The sequence below is a fragment of the Solanum lycopersicum genome, chromosome 12 (genome assembly GCF_036512215.1).
Source record: "Solanum lycopersicum chromosome 12, SLM_r2.1".
Lineage (NCBI taxonomy): Eukaryota > Viridiplantae > Streptophyta > Magnoliopsida > Solanales > Solanaceae > Solanum > Solanum lycopersicum.
This window is the reverse complement of record NC_090811.1, coordinates 46,196,389-46,212,501: the sequence shown is the minus strand read 5'-3', so window position 1 is coordinate 46,212,501 and position 16,113 is coordinate 46,196,389. Positions and strand designations below refer to the sequence as shown.

At 31.7% G+C, this 16,113-nt stretch overlaps 1 protein-coding gene across 1 annotated transcript; it reads right to left on the bottom strand.

Moving 5' to 3' along the window:
- Window positions 1–5,408: 5,408 nt before the first annotated feature.
- LOC101255071 (uncharacterized) lies at window positions 5,409–8,948 on the bottom strand. Its single transcript, XM_010315884.4, has 5 exons — window positions 8,719–8,948; window positions 6,728–6,888; window positions 6,533–6,642; window positions 6,081–6,223; window positions 5,409–5,763 (listed from the first exon to the last, which is right to left on the bottom strand). Exons 1-5 carry the CDS (start codon window positions 8,796–8,798, stop codon window positions 5,721–5,723), a joined length of 537 nt encoding a protein of 178 aa, XP_010314186.1. The 5' UTR covers window positions 8,799–8,948; the 3' UTR covers window positions 5,409–5,720.
- Window positions 8,949–16,113: the final 7,165 nt, after the last annotated feature.

Sequence of the window (16,113 nt, the reverse complement as noted above, 5' to 3'; positions counted from 1 at the left end):
CAATTCAATGAATTTATAACAATAAGAAAATTATAGTTTTGTTTCATTATTTTATTTTATTTTTGGTGAAGATCCATTAATTAACATAATATATGTTTTTCTTTTGAATCTTAAAACTAATAACAACCCTCACTGTACAATTTAAGGATTGAAATTAAAAAAATTCACATTAAATATTCATTTTAAAATTTGAAATTATCTGGGGCAATAAAACCACCCCTAATAATTCTTCACTGACTAACGTATCAGTGCACATTTATTTAAAAATTATTTTTTGAATTTTGGTGGCATTAAAACGTGACACTTTTTACTTTTTCTATTGTATATATATAGATTGATATTTTGATTTTTGAATATTGATAATCAAGTTTTAGTAACCTTGAAGGTATGTATATTCAATTGAGCTAAATATATGTAAATGTAAAAGTATTTTAAAATGAAAACATCTAAGACTTCAAAATATCCCCTTGTAAGTTTTAGAATTGTGTACTTTCAAGTTTCAAAAATTAAAAAAACTCAAGTTATTCACTTCAAAATGTCTAGATATTCACTTGTTTTCTTATTTTATAATTGTAGGGGAACCGTGGATGCAATTATTTTTAGATTAATTACTTGAGTGAATTATTTTTTAAAAATAATTACTTATTTTAACTATACTCTTTAATTAATATCATTTATAGCAATATAAAATAATATCATATATTATTATTAGATTTTTTTCTCGCTCGCTCTTTCTCTTTTTTCTTTGCCAACTTTTTTGTTTTTGTTGCACTCCCTCTTTTTCTGTTACTTTTTTTCCTTAAGTTTTTCCTCTTTACTTTTTTTCGTAGAGTAGTCAATAATTCGTAGAATGAATAAAATTTATATCAATAATTAATTAAATATTTAAATAATTTTATCGTAATAAATGAAGACACGTAATAAAATGAAAAATGAAATAAACATGAATTGAAAATGTATCACGCACATATTAAATTTAAATTAAAAATGTATTACACACAATGATTTATAGAGTAAATTGAACTTGTATTAATAATGAATTAAACAAGTAATCCAATAGTAATAAATAAATCAAAAAATGCAAAATGAATTAAAATTGCTTTAAAATTGTATTAAACAATACTAAAGTTGAATCAGAAGAGAATTTAGAATGAATGAAAAACGCAACTAACAAAAGACAAGACAACGATTTATAAATTGAATGAAACTTATATTATCCATGAATAAAACTTATATCATATGTATCTTATAGATTATCTTTGCTTTTATCACTAAGATAACCAATTAATTAGACAAATAATCTAATTGTAACAAATGAAAAACATAATAAATTGTCAAATCAATTAAACTTGTATAAAAAAATGTTACACACATATATAGTTGAACGAGAAGCAAATTAAACATGGATGCAAAATGAAGCAAAAGAAAGAGCATTATGTGATTTGTAAATTGAATAAAAGTTGTATCAGTAATGAATTAAGACGTAATTCAATCATAACAAATCAATCAATAAAATTCAAAATGAATTAACTTGTATTAAAAGTCCATATACAAATATTAAATTAAAGTTGAATTAAGCATAGATAAAAAATGTAACCAATGAAACACAAGACAATTATCTATAGAGTGAATTAAACTTATATCAATAGTGAATTAAACAAGTAATCTAACAATAACAAATAATAAACTATAAAATGAATTAAATTTTCATTAAAAGTGTATTACATAATATTAAAGTTGAATTAGAAGAAAAATAATAATAAATGAACAAAGTAAGTAATGAAAGACAAGACAATAATCTATAGGCTGAACTAAACTTGTATTATTCATGAATAATTATAAACTTAACCAAAATCAATTATAAACTTAACCAAACCCTCTTAAAGTTGGATATAAACTCCAAATAACATATCACTTATTTGTAGGAACAACCTATCCAAACTAATCACAAAGTCGTAAAATTGAATCTTTATAATGACCATTGATGATGAACTCTTGTTTCTATAATTTTAAAATTTTGAAATTCCTAATTGAAAACATCATATTGTACAATTTTTTATTTTTTATATTTTTTTTCTTGTCGTGTATTTGAATAAATTAGTGAAATGTGAAAAAAAAAACTAATTTTAAAATAATTATATAAATGAAAATTTCAAAAGAGAGAGAGAGAAAGAGAGAGAGGAGGAAGAATAGACATTGAGAAATAAAAGAGGAGGAAGAGAAAAAGGACAGAGAAAAAGCGAAGAAAGATTGACTGTACAATTTTTTAATTCTTAAAAGTTGTTATATTTAGTTAGAAATATTATTTTGACATAAATAGTATATATTTTTTTAATATGGTATATTTATATAATTTACTCTTATTTTTAGCAGATAGAAAACATACGCGTAAACATTCTTATATCACTTGTAAGAAGAGACTCTTTGGACAGTGATACATCAACTTCACCAAATAATATAAAGTGTTGAGCAAGGACAAAGAGCTTCCAACATTGTTAATATTGTTTTTATTAGACATTTTTTAGGTATACTATGTAACCTAGAATTGTAAGCTAGTGTGTTAAATTAATGATATGTATAACGTATCACACTATAGATCGACAGTTTTTGGATGAATAATTTTTTTTCTTTTTGTAATTTTTGGGAAAATTATAACAAAAGAAGTTTGTCATCATAGTTTAAGTTATTTATTGCTACAGTAAGAAGAGAATCTATTGCGTGAATATTTCTAAAGAGATATCTCAGCAGTGTATTAAAAGGCGGGGATGTGAGGTGAAGAGCTTTACTTAGTATAGGATGAAGTGTAATCCTAGTGACTTGGAGTGTAAATCCTATGGATCTTTAAATTTTTAATTTATAATATAGTATAGTAATATAATAACACTAAATTATAAAATAAATCGGTAGTTTGAAATTATTAAAAATATGATTAAATAAACTGATAGAAAATAAAAGTTTAAAGTTTATACAAGTATAAATAATCTAATATCTTAACTAATAAAAGAATCATTATTTCTCAAAAAAAAATCATCATACTGTACAATTTAGCCCCCTAAAAGAAAATAATTCATAACCCTACTAGTATACTAATAAAGAGAAACTTTAACATATAGCCACTCAAAAATAACCTAATCACTCTTCATAACTATAGTTTGATAATTACAATTTGTAGCTACATGTTATAGGAAGAGAGAGGCAAGCGAGACTGGGAGAGAGAAGAGAGAGGCGAGAGAGAGGGCAAAGAGTGGGAGAGAGGTGAACTATATATGTATATCGGTTAGATAATTGTATATTATACATATGTATTTGTATATATGACAAGAGAGATTGAGAAAGGTAGGAGAGAGGTGAGCGAATCGGGAGAGGGAGGAGACAGGCGAGCGAGATTGGGAGAGCGCCGAGCTAGAGGGCAGAGAGTGGAAGAGAGGTGAATTATATATGTATATCGGTTAAATGAAAATTGTATATTATACATATTCATTTGTATATATGACAAGCGAGATTGGAAGAGGAAGGAGAGAGACGAGCGAGAGAGGAAAGAGAATGGGAGAGAGGTGAATTGATATGTATATCAATTAGATAATTGTATATTATACATATGTAATTATATATACTTTGGCGAATTATACATATACAAACGTGTTTGATTATACAAGCTCAAAGTTAGCCCACATAATTAGTGTAAAATGTTAGTCCCGAGTGTTAATTAAAGGGAAAATTGTATAAAATAGCAAACTAATAACCTAAATTAAATTGAATAGCTAGGGTTTGATTTAATTGTGCTCCATAGCAAACATTGACAAGAATTTGCCAGGCATCTCTCTCCCAGAAGTCTCGCTCGCCACTCTCCCATTCTTGCCTCTCTCGCTTTATACACAAAAGTGTATAATTTCTGTTTCTGTTTTGTATAAAGCGAGAGAAAATTGTATATATACATGCAAAAATGTATATCTTCATGTTATACACTTAATTATATAATTTACAAACATTTTACTTCAAATATTACAGAGAAAAAGGCCAAAGAATTATACAATTGTGAATTATACAATTGCAGTGAAATACAATTTTTTCTAGCTTTATACAACAGAAGTATATATATTGTGTTTCTGTTTTTGTATAAAGCGAGAAAAACATATATCTTCTTGCTATACACTTATAATTATGCAATATACATACATTTTAATTCGATTCAACTGTATGCAAAGTTAATTATACAATTGCAGCGAAATAGGCCAGCGAATTATACAATTTAGCCAGCGAATTATACAATTTAGGCCAGCGAATTATACATTTTTATATGTATAGCGAATTATACAGTTTTTATGTTTGCTATGGAGCGCAATTATGCAAAGTTTGCTATATTATACAAATATGATTTTTTTGTTTGCTATATGTGAAAGTTGCCCTTAATTAAACCATAGCTATGATGAGTATAGTGTAAGTTTGTTCAACCGCGTAATTTTTCCATAATAAACACATCAATCCATCATGAATAAAAATAAAACTACTTTCAAATATCTAAATAAAATATAATTTAATACATATCACAAAAACATGAAGACCAATGATAAATGAAAAAGTAAAATTTTCGCAAAGTATCTATAAAATAAATGTGTTACCAAATAGGAAAGATGTGATATTAAATCTTGTTAATTGAGTTATTCTCAATTTTAGTATATCTATAGATTAAAAATTACTATGTATCATTCAATTATTAAAGAGTTATGAGGATTAACAATGTTAACTAAAGTTTTTAACAAATAATTTGGATAATATCTATTAGACGAGCCGCGAGCCATGGACGTGCATAAGGCGTAAAATCGGATGTTTAGAGCGTAAGTCTTACAGAATTAAGTCCGACACTTGAGTCCTGGGCGTTTTGCTAGAATCCCGCCCTAGGGCGATCCCCAACGAGAGTAAAAAGAATTGCAGTCAGCCCGTTCAGCAAACTATAAAAAAAAATTGACTCTGTTTTTTTATGCTTTGACAAGACGAATGCCAATAGTGTAAGGGACGAAAGTTAACAGTGTAAGGTACAGTTCACCAAATGTGTGAAGTATATCTTGGTGCAAATTTTTGTAGACAGTCTGTTTTAGTAAGTTGTGTCAAAAAAGTATCTATTTTGATGTCAGTTTCCACCAGAATTGCAATCTTTCTGTAGAATAAGTTTGTACTTGAAAAACCAGAAAATCATCATCGTCAATGTAAAACGTGTCACCGGAGCTAACAAGCAAACAAAGTTATACAACCGAAAGCTTTTCACTTCTATTTTGGTTTGGTTGTTGGTTTCTCGAGAACCTTACTCATTCAATGAATTCTTTGGGCATCTTACAACCTTAGCCCACTTTACAATTGAAAAAATATGTGCATATGTGAAAGAAAAGAGTAACTCAGCAATAGCAACGATGTTTCAAGGATGATAATCAATTGGTCAATCTAAGAGCTATAAACAATTCACCCTTTGTAACTCATTCTCACAATGTGGTAGTTCAATGAGTACGAGATCATAGACTTCAAAATAACACACATGAGCCAGTAAGATGCTTTGATCCAATCATTGACATGTTTACTTGTTTTATCATTACACTTGCAATCCACAAAGCAGTTGTATTTTATTAACTTAACAGAAGATAGTCTCAGCAATAAGTATCAGATGACCAAATAGTCGGTTCTCTGCTACAACTGCCACTATCCCATGTCTATCTAAATGCTCAGAGATTTCAGTTCTTCCTCCCTTCAGATAAAATGAAATGGTATCCATGTCTGCAGTTTAAGAAAGGAGAAAAGAGTTATGATATGAAGTCGCTGCTTTTAAGCATCAAGATATCAACCAATTTGCTCAAGACAGAAAAGTTTTACACGGGTGTGGCCTAGTTGTAGACATAATAAGAGGCTAAGGTTCAAATCACGACAAAGACAAATAATGCTAGCTGATTTCTTCTCCTCAGTGGGGTTTACCTGGTACTTACTTTGGAGTGAGATAGGCAAGTATTCGGTGAAATAGCCGAGGGGCACATAAGCAGCCAGAACACCACTTTTATAGAATAAAAACATAACAGAACTAAAAGGCAGAACCTTACGTTGATTTAAAGGGTGCACTGGTAGCTCCAACAGGGGTATTGAAGGCAACTTCCTGAAATGGGCCTGCCATCTTGCCACGTGGAAACCATCCCAGGTCCCCACCTTTCTTTCCTGAGGGGCATTCCGAGTAAGTTGCAGCTACCTGCAGTCAATCAATGAATCAACTAAGCTTACGGTTTAATTTCAAGCTAGTTGAAGAGAAAAAGAGAGAAATTAGAAGGATCATTGCGTGTTGCCTATAAAATCGTGTGAAATGGCGTTCTGCATTTTTTGGGATTGGAAGGAAACAACCTTGCTGTTTCTTTTATAAAACAGATCAACTCAGTGATGACTATAACTTCGAAAGATCCTCCTTTTACAACTTTCTTCCGCATCGATGTATTTCGCAGCAACATAATTACCATGGAGAATAACAGAGATGGTAATAGACAGATAAGACTGTTTAATCTACCTTAGCAAACTCAGCTGGTGGAACTTTATCTCCGTTGTTCAGCCAGCCTTCCTGTAGTATTTTGTATGCTTCATTAATCTTTGACTGCTTCTCACATAAGACATGCCTTGCTGAAAGTTTAAAGATAAAAGTTACCAAACCGTAACATCTACAACACAACAAGATGGCCTATGGACTAACTTAAGAAGAAGATACCTTTAACATATGTGCAGGTTCCAAGGCCATCTCCTTTCCCACCTTTTCCTTTTCCTTTCGAAGCATTATCCTCACTTCCACCAGCAGCCTGTTTACCCTTTCCCTTGCTTCCAGAATCCTTAGACTTGGAGTCCTTTCCCATAACTTCTGAAGCTTTACAACTGCGTATGAACACATCAGAATCAGACGATACAAATACAATTTTGCACTTGAATGTATGTTCAATTAGGGAAGACAAATTAGTTTGAGTGTGGGCAGTAGAGTGATGGATGAACATGAAGCAGGAGAAGAAGACAACAGACATCTTAATTACATATCAAGGAAACAGGAAGAGATGGCACAAATGGTAAACAGAGCAGATGGAATCAATGTTGCCACAATGAATTGTATCACATGCGATTATGGAAACAACGCGAGACAAAGAAAATCTAATTTGTCACATGTAAAATTTAGTTATAATACATCTTGTAAAGGAATTCCATAAGAAGAACATATTTTCCAGACTACATATTTGAATTTTAATTCACTAGTACCAAAGTACTTCTGGAGCTATTGAACAAAGTTTGCACTTTGCAGGAGACAACCTTGCAGTTTAAAATATGTCATTGATACTAGACATCAATATACATCCAAGTTTCACCAAGCAATCCAAGGTAAACGGGAACATCAATATTCATTTGACCAAATTTAACAAATCAAATTAAACATCCACTCTATCCTTCGAGGACAAACCCTACAACAACCTTGTGTTACTGTCTTTTTTATGCGTCACTCTCTAGTTCTATGCATGACAGAAAAGCTGCGCTGCATCTGAGTAATACAAGCTCAGTTTAACGATCCCTGATTAACTAACCAAGATGGTGAAATGAGTAATAACGTGAGATTTCATCATGTTCGTTTACAATGGAAGGCTTATGTATTGATCCCAAAGAAACAATCAGACTAACAGCCTCCAAGTCTTTCTCCTCCGTCATCTTGAAGCACAATATGTTGTTGTCTCCCAACTTTTTCAACTACCCAGTTTTGACTTCAAATCTTTTATTTCCCCATATTTTAACTTCTGACTAACACACTAAGTCTGAAACCTTGATCCGAGGACATCATGGTGTTATCTTACTGAAATTAAATCCTTGATGAATGTTTATCTGATTGGGTGAATAAATAATGCAAATTACTACATAAATGCCAATTTGGAGCATCTCTATAGCTAATTTCTGCTGTTGCATATAAATCTACTTCCTTGAATACTAAATTCTACATCAGGTATAGATAGCATGAGCTCATAGTGCAGTGGATATTTCTTCATTTAATAGAAGTGATTCAGTGCCATCCAATGAATAAATGAAGAATTACCATAATCAATATTTTCATAAGCTAATCCAAGTTAGCTTGCCTAAAGTCAGTAAATTGAAGTTATTACCCTGACTACCGGTACAAGTGGAGGGTTATCATTTGAACACCAACAAAATCCAGAGACACATGGAAGTCCTATATATAAATCAATCAATGAACAAAGCCTCAAACTTGTTCGTTTAACTCCAAATAAATCTGTATTATTATATGAATCTTCTATCTCCATTCTGCTCTATTCAGATCCTTCTTTCTAATACTAGCTAAAACAAAACTTAATGCAAGTATAACAACTATTTTGTTCTTAGCCAAGTCTCTATATATATGATAAATGGTCTTATCAAATATGCTAAATCCAAGATCCCACAGTACAACGGGTGCTGCTCCCACCAAATCAAACAAAAAAAATAAGACATTAAAATTTTAGTGGACGTAAACACCAAAACCAAATAAAAAAAACCCAGATATCAAATTCAACTAATCCATCATTAAAAAGATTATAATTAAAAAAAAGGAAGAGTTTAAACTTAAGAGGCAAAAGATTGAGCATGAGGGTTTTCCACTTATCATCGAATCAAAGAGAGAAGACCAATAAATTAAGATCAGAACAGCTATAAGGATTTGGAGAGTGAGAGATGTACCTCAGAATTTGATTGTTTGACAATTGAGAGAGAGAGGGTTTCCAACTTGAGAGAGGCAAGACTGCGAGGAGTATCTTCATAAAAATTTAGAGAAAGGTATCAAATAGGTCTCGTTTTTATTTTCGGAATCAAAAGTTTGGTCAAATTCTTTTTAAAATATTATTAACTAATTATGGAATTAAATTAATATTTTTAAATTTTTTTAATGTTTTATAAAATACGAAAAACATACTTTTATAATTCAAACCAAACCATTTAAAAGAAAAAAATCTTTTCGTCTTTCTTCCTCTCTTGTCTCTCTTCTTTTCTTCCTGCCTTGGGGAATTGTTCATCTTCTTCGTTAGAAATTTGGAAATTCGTCCTCTACAGTTCTTACTCTTCCTCTCCAGTCTTTCATTATTCTCTCATCTTTTTGAACTGTAATCGTGTTCGACTAGAAATGGGTAAGTTATTTTTTAAAAAATATTTTACAATTTTTGAAGTTTTTTCTTGCATTAATGAACAATAAAATATCTTGTAAGTGTAAAAATGAATAATCGACTTAATGTTGTGTATTATTTATCATTTTGAAAGAAAATCAACCAACTCAAAAAAACCTTATTTTGAGGAAATGTATCTGTAATGTTATCATTCAATGAAAAGTCATTTTTTGTTGTTGTTGTTATTCTTGTTTTTGGCCATTTTTTTTATATAATTTTAGAAATATAGTGTTGTTCAGGCGTCAAAAATATATTTAGCGTATGTTGCCACATTTTAGTGATATGTTTGTCATCTGTTGTCACATAAGATTCAAATGTTGCAATAATCTGTACAGATGTGTCAACATATGATGCATTTGTTGCTACATAAGTTGTATATGTTGCGCAACAGCAGGTACATATGTGGCAACATAATGTTAATTTATCACAACAGACTATCCATCGGTTGCAAGATACTGCTATTATTATTTTATGATGAATTGTAAAATCTCAATATTTTTTTATTTACCTTGTATATAAAATGATACAAGAAGCTTCATCCATGACAACGACTCAATCTTCTAACATGAAATGTTTTTTTGTCTTTGCGAAGAATGTGAGCAACAACATGATTATTTTATTAGTCGTGTTAAAAAACTCAGTGATATTTTTAAGAAAATGTCTCATAATATTGATGTGCAAAGACCCAAGAAGACTTCACAGCCTTTAAAATGTAGGAGATTGAAAAAAAAATATTTTTCAAATACTTTCTATGATTATTGAGAAGAAAGAAAAGGAGAAGGCAAAGGAGCAGAAGGAGGAGGAGAAGGAAAAGGAGAAGAATACAAAGGAGGAGAAGGAGAAGAAAACAAAGGAGAAGGAGAGGGAAAAGAAGACAAATGAAGAGAAGGAGAAGAAGGCAAAACAAGAGAAGGAGAACGAGAAGAAGAAGAAGGCAAATGAAGAGAAGAAGAAGGAGAAGAAGGCAAAACAGGAGAAGGAGAAGAATAAAAAGAAGAAGGCAAAGGAGAAGGAGAAGGATATGGAGAAGGTGAAGCAGAAAGAAAAAGTGAAAGCGAAAAAGAAAGGGAAGAAAGTCGAAGTTGTCAGTTGTGATGTGAAGCGACAATATCTATTTGAAGGTTTTAACATTGATGGGGAGGGTCCAACTGAACTAATGTCATCCTTCTCGCAATGGATAAACGAGGGTCTTCACAAGCATCATGCAAAAAAGTAAGTAAAGTAAGGTCGTTCAACTATTATTAGAATTTCTTCTTGTTGTCCAATAAATAATGATTGATAATGATTACACAATTGTAGAGGAAACAAGGAGGATCACTACTTAGCCAATTGCTCTAAACTTAAATTTGACCAACTTGATTTAGTAGTTGCATTTTCAATAAATAAGGACTGTTCTATGTAATTTCTCAACCCAATAGGTGCTGGAATGGTGAGGTAAATTCATGCCCACTTTTAGATGCATTGTTTAGTACATGAAGATATACAATTAAATTAATACACTTATTTTATCTATGTGTGCAGTATGTGGATGTCATATTTTACTATTTACGTAAAAAGTCAAAGCAGCAATATACCACCTCTAGTTATTTTTTCAAAACATACATTGACAATTCTAGTGAATATGAGGATAAAATCATTGACATAATGAAAGGGTATGCTATACCTTCTGGAATACCTTGGCACTTGACGAATGATGTTTATGTCCCTATAAATAGTAATGCGCAATTCCATTGGGTCTTGACAGTCGTTGCATTTAAGGAACGATGTATAAAAGTGTATGATTCCATGTCCTCAAATAGGTCTAATAGAAAACTATCCTCCGAGATTCAAAAGATGGCTATAATGTGGCCAAAATACCTTGAGTTTAGTGGATTTTTTGAGTAAAATGAGTGAACCAACTGGTCAGTTCTTAAATGTTACCAATGAAAGAACAAATCTCACCCATTCAAAATCAGTAATGTTACTGGTATTGCCCAACAAGAAAGCAGTAGTCTGTAAGTATCAAAATATTATTTTGTCTTACGACTATCGAACTATGATGTTATTACCATGCAGAGATTGTGGAATTTTTGTTGTTGCATACACTGAGTATTTGAGTGATGGATTACAAGTACCATCATGTGGAATTAGTGTTGACACGCTTCGCTTGAGATATGCTTCACTCCTATGGAGTTATGAGATTGTAAAGGCTCGAAATGGTTATGTTAGTGACAATGAAGACCCAGAGATGCGTTGAACAAAAAAAAAACTAAGGTCAAAGAAAACATTGTGTTCACAACCATTGATTAGATAGGTAGTTATGTATTAAAATATTTTTTATGATTATTTCGATTTTGTTTAAACAAATGTCAATTATGATGGAAAGGATCAAAATTATATGTGGCAATAGAGCGAATCATCTGTAGCAACAGATAGTATATGCGTCACAACATATGTAATTTTTGTAGTAATAAACACGACAAAATTATATGTGGCAACATATAGTATATATGTGGCAACATATGTCACAGTTTGAATTGTCCTAATAAAAAAAAATTAAACAACTTTAATTTTCATTTTTCTCTCTCCTCTCTCCTCTCTCCTTTCTCCTATAAATGTGTCATTTCGTATTCCAAAATTTATTTATTTATACTAATAATTAATTTCAGTTTTCTCCTTTCCCTTTGTTAGTACAGTATACTTCGCCTTCTCTTCTCTTCTTTCTTTCACAGATCATCTTCTACAGCAAAGGAGGTGTTGCGTTGTCATCATAATTTCTACTTTATCATTGATATATATAACTTATCAGGTAATATTTATTTAGGGTTTGAAATGCATTTGCTTGCTTATCTCATTATTACCCATGTTTTGACTTGTGGTTGTAGGTCATTTTGGGGCTTTCAAATATTTTATTTTTGTGGTTGCAAATAAGAATATAATGGATCATGTCAAAAGAAATTTTTTTATTTATACATCTAACCAAACAAAGATCCATAAGAAGGCTATGTCTAAAATTGCTAGGAAGAGGAACGAAAATACTACACTTTTAGAAAATCTTGCAACTGAAACAGTTTGTTCTTCTCAAGCAGAAGTAGAATTTTGTCAAAAGGAATATGAACCAAGACAAGTAGTGGAGGAAGAAGATGGAAAATAAGAAGAGGTTGAGGAACAAGGGAAAATAAATGAAGTTCATGAAGAAGAAGGGGAAAATACAGAAGTAGTAGTTGTGGCATAACAAGAAAAAATAAATGAAGTTCATGAAGAAGAACAAGAACTTCATTAAGAGTTCAATGCTAGTGGTGATGATGAGATTAAAATCATCAATATAGACACTTTCCCTTTGCATCTGCAGCTTGATGCTAATGGTGACAACATTATTTGGTCAGTCCTGGAAATACCTTTCATCAAATTTAGGGATATCTTCAAGAGAAATCAATTGGAATATTTTTTTCAGAAATAACTATTTTAGTCATTTTTTAAATTTACCCATTGATCAACTTCCACGTTTTCAAGTGACCATCGTGTATGAACTTTTGAAAAGAAGGTTCATTTTTGAAAATTTCAATAAGAAGGATGAGATTCTAATTAATTATTGTGGCATGCCAGTTTTCTTTGGCATAAGAGAGTTTGCCATAGTTACAGGGCTATCATCCTCCTGTTGAGCCCATTCCTGAATACATTGTTAAAACAGAACCACGAAGAAAGAAAGTAGTTAAAGAAGTAGCAGAAGCAGGACAATAGTCACTGCCAACTGAGGAGCAGGACTTGATGTCTCTTGTTGGCAAAAGCTTTAAAAATTCTGACTTATTGAGTTTGTTGGAACGGGAGGATACACCAAGGAAGCACCAGGAGTCATTGTGCTTACTTTGGTTTACATATAATATACTTTTGCCGAAGGATCCAGGCAACAACATAAATTTAAAGTATGTCAATTTTTGTCAGGATATTAAAGCTTTCAAGAACTAGTTGTGGGGTCATGAGATCTTTCATCTAACTATCGACTACATGTTGAGGCCTTTAAGAGAAAAGACCAGTAACTTGTTTGGGTTTCCATGGTTTCAGGTAAAGCTGAATGTTTTTAATCTTTTTTATATTATATTAAGTAATAATTCAACATTTGATTATTGATAGGTTTTCCTTTTTTATAGGCCTAGGAACTTGAAGTCATTCCTTATTTGACCCATCAAGTAATTGTAGAAGAAGAGAGATCATCTTCAAGGATGATGAGATGGTTGATGGCAAGAACAAAAACTACTAAAGAAGGGCATATTCCAGATCTTTTTAACCCTCCCTTTTATGCAGTAAGTTATTATTAGTATATTAAAGGCGTATGTTGCTACATTTGTGTCACATGTTGTACAGATGATTCATTTGTTGCTACATGTGACACATGTCGTAACAGACAATTCATCTGTGGCAACATGGTAATTCTTACTGATGACTTATTTTTACAATTTTAGGTTGTGCATCCATGGATTACCCCAACAGAAGAGAAATTGCAAATGCTATATCTAATAACTCTAGGGTTGTTTGAAACAATTTTTGATCCTTTTGTGGATAGAGTTAAAATGGTGTTGGCTGGAGCAACAACTATCAAAAGAGAGAGAAAGTTCCTAATGAAGTCGCTAATGAATTAGTTGTTTTGATGGTACTGGTGCTGATGATGGTGTTGATGTTAGTGTTGGTACTCCTGCTGGTGTTGGTGTTGGTGCTGCTGATGGTTCTGGTGTTGGTGCTGCTGATAGTGCTGGTGCAGGACAACACGAAGGGGCTACTTCTTGTAGACGATGTTGTGGCATTTTCTGTGAAAAATGTAAGAAACATGATGCAGATTCTACCAAGTATCTTCAAAAACTGAGTGAAGCTGTCAATGAGTTAAAAAAGAAAAGGAGTGTGAAGGGCAATGTATCAGAGAATTCGCGCTATGCATATACTCCACAAGCCAAGCGGAGAAAAGAATCATTTGCCAAGACAATGAAAAATTTGAAGAGGAAGATGTTTGGAGAAATTTCAAGGGTTGTAATGGAGGAAATGACGAAGTATAAAAAGTTGAATATTTATAGGCGTCCCTCTATAGCTGAAAAAGCCGAAGTGTAGAAGGTGACGAGTGAAAAAGATATTCGAATGGAATACAACATGCATGTTTTTACCGGTCAAGATTTCTGGAACATGAGAAGCCTAACAGTTTAGTGGGAAGACTGGGTAATCCTACTTTTTATATTATTAACTATTCTTATATCTTTTCAGTGACTCCTCGTAACTATTTAATATTATTTTTTTATTTGAATATATTGACGAAATCCTTAACCTCATGAGTCAGAGGCATTGGAAATACTCGGAATACTATGATCCCAGAGATAAATCCTGGATCTCAACTTTTATACGAACTTCGTACATAGATATAATCAAATAAGCAACGAGGCAACAATCGTTGATGGTGAAAACATGAGTCAGTTACTAGACGACTTTGTATGGGATGATGATGCAAAAAGGATTTTGATAGTCATGAACACGCCGGGTACCATTTTGTGACTCTCGAGATTCTCTTGCATGAGGGATTGATTAATGTTTCTGACTACAACCTGTCTTCGAGTTGTTGCCTCAATTGTTCAAGCAGAGTGGAATAATGAATCATTTGCCAGAGAAGTTGCTCACTCAACAATGAGAATTTAACGGTAAAAAAGAACCTATGTTAAAAAATTTAAGTGGATCAGCGTGCGGGTCATATTCCATTGCATTCATTGAGCATTTGATTAGTCGGATAGAATTGTATCCACCCAATTCACTATTATGTGACAATTTAATTGAACTGATGCAATATGTTTGGCTTATGGGATAATATCTCAGAGCTTAAATCCTTGACATTATGTTTGTAATTAAAGACAATGTTTAATTTATCAATTATGTTGTTTTATTTTATCTTAAAGACAATGTAATTAAATACAATGTTTATTTTATCAATTCGCCTGTCATAACATGTTGCTACAGATGATAATATGTAGCAACATTTGAGCCATATGTTGCTACAAATGATTATACGTAGAAACATTTGAATCATATGTTGCTACAGCTGATGCGTATATCGCAACATTCGTCCGTCACAACATGTGGCATATGTTGCTACAGATGATTATATGTAGCAACATTTGAGTCATATGTTGCTACAGATGATTATACGTAGCAACATTTGAGTCATATGTTTCTACAAAAGATTTTATAGTAACATTTGAGTCATATGTTGCTACAGTTGATGCGTATATCACAACATTCATCCGTCACAACATGTGGCATATGTTGCTACAGATGATTCATCTGTAGCAATATTTATTGCATTTGTTGCTACAGATGACTATATATAGCAATATTTAAGTCATATAATGTTACACATGATTTTATGCAGCAACATTTGAGTCATATGTTTCTACAGATGATTTTATGTAGCAATATTTGAGTCATCTGTTTCTACAGATAATTTTATGTTGCAATATTTGAGTCATATGTTGCTACAGCTAATGCGTATATCGAAACATTCATCCATCACGACATGTGACATATGTTACTACAAATGATTCGCCTATAGCAACATTTGTTGCATTTGTTGCTACAGATGATTATATATAGCAATATTTGATTCGTATGTTGCTACATATGATTTTATATATCAATATTTGAGTCATATGTTGCTACAACTAATGTGTATATCGAAACATTCATCCATCACGACATGTGGAACATTTGAGCGTCAAAACATGTGGCGTATGTTGCTACAGATGATTTGCCTGTAGCAACATTTGTAGCATATGTTGCCACTAATGATTATACATAGCAACATGTGAGTCATATGTTGCTACAAATGATTATATGTAGCAACAATTGAGTCAATGTTGCTACAGATTATGCGTATATCACAACATTCGTCCATGACGACTACGTAATA